At 37.6% G+C, this 7,562-nt stretch overlaps 3 protein-coding genes across 3 annotated transcripts in view; all 3 read left to right on the top strand.

Moving 5' to 3' along the window:
* Nucleotides 1–970: 970 nt before the first annotated feature.
* CBG22393 lies at nt 971–4,715 on the top strand (the record flags this gene model as incomplete). The annotated part of the gene is made up of 4 exons (XM_002647166.2): nt 971–1,960; nt 2,719–2,950; nt 3,187–3,458; nt 4,407–4,715. The coding sequence occupies 4 exons, from the start codon at nt 971–973 to the stop codon at nt 4,713–4,715; spliced, it is 1,803 nt and encodes a 600-aa protein (XP_002647212.2).
* A 247-nt stretch (nt 4,716–4,962) lies between these two features.
* On the top strand, nt 4,963–6,172 carry CBG22392 (the record flags this gene model as incomplete). The annotated part of the gene is made up of 2 exons (XM_002647165.1): nt 4,963–5,214; nt 6,077–6,172. The coding sequence occupies 2 exons, from the start codon at nt 4,963–4,965 to the stop codon at nt 6,170–6,172; spliced, it is 348 nt and encodes a 115-aa protein (XP_002647211.1).
* Nucleotides 6,173–7,160: 988 nt separating this feature from the next.
* Nucleotides 7,161–7,562, top strand: part of CBG22391 — a gene marked incomplete at both ends in the record, with an annotated part of 3,104 nt that continues 2,702 nt past the window's right edge. Inside the window, 2 exons of the mRNA XM_002647164.1 lie at nt 7,161–7,351; nt 7,401–7,528. Of these exons, the coding sequence (XP_002647210.1) occupies nt 7,161–7,351; nt 7,401–7,528 (319 nt within the window). The remainder of the gene's footprint in view (nt 7,352–7,400; nt 7,529–7,562) is intronic.

Genomic DNA, 7,562 nt, shown 5'->3' with positions numbered 1-7,562 from the left:
TTTGAAAGCTTCAAATATACAAAAATCTATTCGAAAAACTATTTAAATGCTCAAATACAAGTTTTTGCTTTTTCTTCCATGCATAAAAGTGCAAAGCTGTTACTTTCGAAACGTCGTCTTTCGAAACGTCGCGGAGCCGTCAAAAACATTTTATCAGTTGACCACCTTTTGATGTCTTTTATAGAAACCGAGATAAATTGGATCAAAGTTTGGGGGCCCTTCTATTAATGGTGTTTTTTTTTCATATTTCTTGTCAAATGCAATAAAACAGATTTTTTCAATCATTCGTTTTTATGCTCAATTCTCAGCAATCGTTTCAAATTGATTCAACTGATACTTATATTGTTTCTTGTTCTATAATTTTTAACATTTCGAGAGATTTCAGGAAGTGCTCTTCAGAATCCAGGTCAGAAACCTCTTTAGTATCTTGGACCAGACAAGGTAAAAAAATGTTTTGCAACTATTTTTCTACCGTAACCAAATGTTCAATTTTCAAACACAGTTTTCTAAGAAAATTGTCTAAGAAATTTTCCAAAAAAATCTCAAGAACATGAAACCTTAATGATGGAACAGTAGTCATTTTTCAAAGTTTGAAAGTATGCAAAAATTAATTTTTCAAGATTTTGCTGTGTTTCTCTCGACCCCATGAATATTAACTGCCAATTACTCAACAAAACTCTAAACATATATGAAACAGTAGTAGCAAAAAAAATTCAATTAAAGTTATCAGGGTTCCTGTAAGAAATATCAAAATTTTGTCAGCTGATAAAACGTTACTGATATTATGAAAAATATTTTATCACTTGACACATTTTTATTATCTGTTAAAGGAACCGAGATAATTGAGCTCAAAGTGTACGTATAGGGTGGGGTGTTTTATTAGAGCCGTTACGGTACTTCGCTCTAGCTTAATTATCTCTGCCTCCAAAAATATGATGGTAACAAAAATGTCCATTTGTTTCAGCTCAACATGAATCTGGAACCAAGAATACCCCTTCGGCAGATCCTTCAACCGGTTCTGAATCTGATTGATCCGCGAGATGCACAACCAGCCGACGCTCCACAAGATCCGGATGAACAACAACGACTAGCAGTGATGCGAAGAGATAAGTATGTAGAATTCATAGGATTAATGAATCGGCAACAAATTCTTCGCCATGAAATGATCCGTCGGTTACGTCAGAGAATTCCCGAACAAGAAAATCGAATCCGCATGTGGGAAGACTATATAGTGCAGAAGAATGTACTAGAATATCATATCGTTCCACTTATGAGTAACTTGTTTATCGGACAACCCATTGATCTAGAAAACCGAAGGGAAATTTTGAATTTATTGAATCAAATCGATGATCTTCGCGAGCCAGTGATTCCAGATTTGAACGGTGATCCAGATGAGCAAGAAGTGATTGAAGATCTGGATCCAATGGAAGAAAACAAGCCAATTGGTCTGGAGATACTTGAGAGGAGGATTCTGAAAGATTTCCAGCTACGAAGACATGGAGAAAGGAGAAGAGAGGAGCGGATTCAAGAACTAGAAGAAGAGCAAAGAAGATCTATTCGTCGTATAGGAATCCTGTTTGGTGAAGAAGGAAGGCGTCAGGAGGAGATACTGCGACTGGAGGAACGAGAGCAAAGGCAGCGGGAGCAGTTACACCAATTAGAAGCAGAAATAGTAGCCCCGCTAAATGAGCAAGTTCCGGAATTGGTGGGGAGACAAGCAGAGAATGATCGACGTATTAGAGGAGAGCGAAGGAATCGGGATCTTCCGCAAAGACTGGAGGTTCCAATGAATGGACGTGTAGAAGACGAAGAAGAAAGAATTAGGGACCTTCAACATAGACTGCTGGAGGTTCGGAGAAATGCTCGTCGACCGGAACCTGCACGCCTGAATCATCCGGATATGGTTGCAGGAGATCCAGTGAAGCCAGAACGTCAAAGTTGGGATTTTCAGTATTGGTCGGTGAGTATGATTAAATATTTACAACACACAGGGAATATAATTTTGAGCTAGAAAAATACCGGAAAATTGATTTTTGCATATATTTTTGAACTTGAAAAATGACTACCGTTTCATCATTGCGTTATAAAATTCTTGCATATTTTTTCAGACAATAATTCTATGGGTTTTGAAAAGCGCTAAAATTAATTATCTACCGTAAATCCAGCGAGGGCATTCAAATTTGATCCAATATATCTTGATTCTTGTAAAAGATACCAAAAATGGTTTATTGATGAAATGTTACTGATCTTATGATAAACACTTTGTTAGTTGACCATTTTCTGATATCTTTTACAGGTAATGAGATGAATGAACTCAAAGTTGACGGTTAAGGTGTGTCATTTTTCGGTACCAAGAAAACCTTTTTTTTAAATAAATGTTGTCTTTACCCTATTAAAGTATTTCTATTGCCTGTAAAATTAGGATAACTTGTAGGAAAGGTGACATTGGTCCGTTCGAGAGCCGCTGGTCAGCCGTTTCAACGCCAGATTCATTCAAGATCCGTTTCTGAGCTGCTGATTAGCCTCCGAGCAGCCTTTTCACAGCCAAGGTCTTTTTTCGTCCGTTTGTGAGCCGCTAGTGAGCTTTTCCCCCAGAAAGACTCTTTGAGATCAATATTTTTTTGATGCTCAGTCATAGCTCAGCTCTTATTGGCGCGGCACATCTAATATTTCGCCCGAAACTCCAACTAATGCCATTAATCAACGTAATTTTTACAGCCTAACAACTTAATCGAATGGATGGAGCTTGTTCTCCCCGAGCACTTGCGACGAGATGGGACTATCGGCCGAATCCGCGAAATGAACTTGGATGGTGCCGTGATTCCCGAGCTAGCTACGGATGATTCAATGCGACGTCTTCTAGGCTTGACTCAGCAACAATTTCATTTGTTGAAGTGTCATTCCATGAAAGTTATCAACAAGTACTACGATGAGAGGCGACAGCGGTTTGGTGAAGATGCTGTGCAATAGAGTGCTTTTTCAAGCCATCTCAACTACCCATGACTTTTTTCTGGTCTTCTTTGTGATTCTCATTTTCAACGTTATATACCTACAGTAAAGATGAATGCCTATTTTTTGAACGTTTTCATGCTTAATCCTCAACAATCGTTTTTCAATCGATTCAACTTACCTTGATCTTTAAAACCTTCTTTTTGAAGCATCTAATATTGGAAACTTTTTTTGCAGGAATTATGAATATTCGAGAACAAAACAGACAACTGAGGATGCAAAGACTCCGAGCCAGGGACGAAGAGCAAAGACTTCTGGAACAGCGTGAAAGAGCGCATCAGCGCCGCGTTTTCCGTATGTCGTTTCCCGATGCACCACCACTTGGAAGGACTCCGAAGCCAGTTTATCCGATAGCCAAGCACCCGGTGGGCCAATGGGGCGTGGAGTTCGGAGATGATGTTGTCCCAATCTTGCCTCCAAATGCCACCGTAGACTTCAAGTCGTGGTCGGTGAGTATTTTTGAGTTTTTTAGGTTAAAGAGGCTTTGGCGGGGGATCATAACTTTGTTCAAACTTTGAATTTCTGTTTGAACTAAAAAGTGCAACATAGAACTTAAGGAGCTCTACAAAATGATATATAATGCAACTATATTTAAACACTGACTTTTGAACTAGAGACAGTAGGAGCTTTCTAGACTGATTTTAAAAATCTAGACGTTTCACGGCTTCTAGTTTAAGAATCGGCAGTTCGGTTTTTTGAATTTTTATCATTTTGTACATCTCTTCAAGTACTACATTTTAATTTTTGTTACAATCAAAAATACTAATTTTGAGCCGAGTTATTGGTCGGCAAATCGACAAGTAACATTTGACAGAATATAATTTTTTGTATTATATAGCTATTTAATTAGTTTGACATTTTGAATGATGATTTCTAATATAAATGAAACAGTTTATTTTTAAAATTTCAAACAGAAAAAAAAAAACCAAAAAACCTAGCTTTGAAAACTCTGCGACCCTAAAACACAGAGCGCTTACCAACCGTAAATACCGCAATGAGACTCACCTCACTACATGTCACATGTCAAGTCAGGTATAGTACCTAAACTTTGAGCTCAATAATCTCGGCTAATTCAAAAGATAACGGAAATTGGTCAATTAATAAAATGCTACTCATTTATGCCTGGACTTTTCCACCAGCATTTTATCAGTTGGCGGATTTTTGATATCTCTGATAGCAACCGAGATAATTGAGCTCAAAGTGAACGTATAGGATGGGTTTTTAGAGTATTATGATTAGTTTGAGTGCCTTTTAAAAAGTAGGGTACCTGAACAACCTTTTTTTAAATGATCATAACAAAACAAAGCCCTTGAGTGAGCTAACATAAGCGGTCGCAATTCCAAATTTTCTGTCCCTTTAAGTCTTCACAACCCTTCACAACCTTAACAATTTTTCAGCCGTCAGCTTTCTTAGAGTGGGTGGCTATGATCATCCCCCAAGAGATTGAGAAAGGACTGGGTGATCGTATTAAGGCAAGAATTTTGGGCGGATACCATGTCAAGATCATCGCGATTTCCACAACACTGAAGCAGGTACTAGGAATGGACGATGAGCCGTTTTCGAAGCTTCAAAGTCAAGCCAGGAAAATTTTGAATATCTACCGCGCCGAGAAGTTCGATCGTCGAATGATGCAGTACATGATTGATAAGAATCGGTGGGAGTTGCAGGAGATGAGATTAGCCGCTGGACCAATATATTGGCGCTGATCTATTGATCTTTTTCTTTTCTTTATTGTTTTCTATATGGGTCGTCCTTCCTGTTCTTCAACACATTTTGAATTACTTTCAAATAAAATCATTGATCTTACCTAGTTTGTTCTTGCCAAACTTTGAAATCGTTTTAAAATCGATTTATGTATACTTTGCTGATCCTTTCCTGGATCCTCTTATAAATCTTATAACTTTCATTAACCTTCTTTCTTCAGACAACCAACTTTAAGACAAATTGTGCACCATGGATGAACGAAACGAGGCTAGAGATTGGGAGATACATCTTGAAGTAATTGAACGTTTAAGGATGGAAGATGAGCGAGAATGGTATGAAAATATGAGCAGAGCCCGTGCGGAATGGCAAGCTAGAATTCGCGAACCCGTGCTACCCGTGACACCTCATCCATTGGGTCGGATGGGTATAGAATTTGGAGATGAGGAACTGGTTGTTCCAATATTGCCACCGGGAAAGAACTGTAATTTCAAATTGTGGACGGTGAGTGTTTTTTGACATTTATTATTAGAAAAAAAGATTTGGTCCGAAAGCTGTTCATACAATAACGGATGTATAACGGACCAGGATCAGTTAAAATCTGTAATAGAACCTTGCGTACTTTGAACTCAAATATCTCGGATCCTCTCAGAGATATAAAAAATGTGTCAACTAATAAAATGTTGGTGACGTTATGGCAAACATTTTATCAGTTGACAGATGTTTGTAATCATTTATAGGAAACGAGATAATTTAACTTGCTTCAAACTTACCATTTTCATCAAGTTAAGAAACATTAGAAATTTGAGGGGCTAGAGAGGCAGACAACGAGACACACTGCGTCTCTAATCTAGTGGGCACACAATTGCTGTATTTCAAAAATAACCACATAGTTTGTGAAGTTAGTGTTTTCTGAAAATTATAGGAAAAATTCAAATATTCCAAAAAATCGTAATATCCAAATCTTACATTATTCTTCTCTAAATTGCAAGCGTTTCTGTTCATTTTCCATTTTTTTAAAGGATTTCCGAAGTTTCCAGACTACCGTTAAACTGGCCAAAAATTCGGGGGGTACAATGATTCGGGGGTACAAGGGGGTACAACTGATTTAGGGGTACAAAATTGATGATTCGGGGGTAAAAAATTCGTGGGTACAAAAATTCGGGGGTACAACGATTCGGGGGTACAAACTACCAATGATTCTGGGGTACAACTCATTTCATTTAGGGGTACAACGCTTGTGATTCGGGGGTACAATTTTTTTTGAGGGAGTTTCTGAATTCCTGAATTTCAGAACTTTGGAATTTCAGTATTTCGGAACCTGAGAATTTCGGAACTTCACAGTCTGAGAATTTCAGATTTTCAGCACTTCAAAATCTCAGAAACTCGGACAGAATTTCGGTCCATTCTCCAGGGGTACATCGAAATAGGGTACATCATGCTCAAGGGGTACATTGACTGAGTGGGTACGCAGTCTGAAGGGGTACATCTAGGTAGTTGCACAAAAACAAAAAGTTCGGATCTGGTCGAGATTGAACTCGCGACTTCAGTTTTTCGTGCACCCACGCGCACCACTATACCAATTCACCCAGTTTCCCTTCTCAACCGCAACCCGTACATATTCGGTGGTTTCTAAAGCAGGAAGAAAGTGAAAGAGGTTGAGAAAAAACAACTTCCGGAAGATTTCCCACGACTATATCTGAAAGTGGACACAACGTAATTTAAAATTCAATTCGGCACTGAAATTTTTCTGTTAGATTTCATTTAGTTTTTTTTTCACTTCTGTAGTTTACAAAACTTTGTAGAGATGAAGGAAAAACCAATGAAAAGGCATGAATTCCGAATTCTGACAGCAAAACTATGAAATAAAAACCTATTATTTGTCTTCCGAAATCAGAAATAAATCGGAAATTAAGGGATTTTTGTCTGAAAAAAATTATTTTTAGGCCAGGATTTTGATTTCAGCTGATTCCATCGTCGTTTCCAATCGCTCACTTCTGTACTTTATCTGTCAGTGTTTAAAACAATTTTTTATATAAGAAATTTGCTTTTTTTTCTCGAAAATGTGTCTTTTACTGTGAGTTCTGTGTTTGAATCCCAAAAAATTGCTCGAAATTCTCATGGAAGAGTTTCCGGAATTTTCTAGGCCAGGGGCCGTTGTCGATTTACGAAGGCAATTTTTTCTATTTTTCCTCCTATTTTCTCGATTTTCAACGATTTTCGACTGTTTTTCGTATTTTTTTTTGCAGAAATTTGTGGAAGATTATGAATTTTTGGCTATCACAGTAGTTCTGGTCACCATTTTCAGTCCTAGACTCATTTTTCGTATGACGTAATCGATGACGTCATATGACGTAATCGATGACGTATTTTTGAACTACCAATTGTCCTATTTTTTCGTTTTTCATCTTTTTTTCAGAACGTTTTTGTGATTTTACAAAAATCTCAAAATGGACGAGAGTGATTCTGAAATTAAAATGTCGAGTGACGGCCAAAATGAACCAGAAAAAACGAAAATATCTGCCAAAGGAGAACCAATAAAAGAATTTTCGCTTGATTTGGATGAGGATGGCATATGGAGAACAGGTCCCTATTCGAACAAATTTTCAGTTAAAACGATGAAAGATATCATTGAAAACTGGTCAGTTGAAAAAGAAAATTTAATTTTAAAACCAAGTTATCTGTTTCAGTGTGACATCGTCAAATCTCACCGATTTTCGTTTGCCAGTGTTTTCGGAACCGTCAGTGAAATTCGCAAAATTTCGAAACGAAGATCATAAACTTTGTGATGGACTGTCTTGGTGGAAGACAACGAATGGTAGGATCAGCTGATTTTCAATTCATTTTTATTA

This window comes from Caenorhabditis briggsae (genome assembly GCF_000004555.2).
Source record: "Caenorhabditis briggsae complete genome, chrIV, whole genome shotgun sequence".
NCBI classification, from domain to species: domain Eukaryota; kingdom Metazoa; phylum Nematoda; class Chromadorea; order Rhabditida; family Rhabditidae; genus Caenorhabditis; species Caenorhabditis briggsae.
Note: the sequence above shows the minus strand (reverse complement) of the source record. Positions and strands in the feature narration are given on the sequence as shown.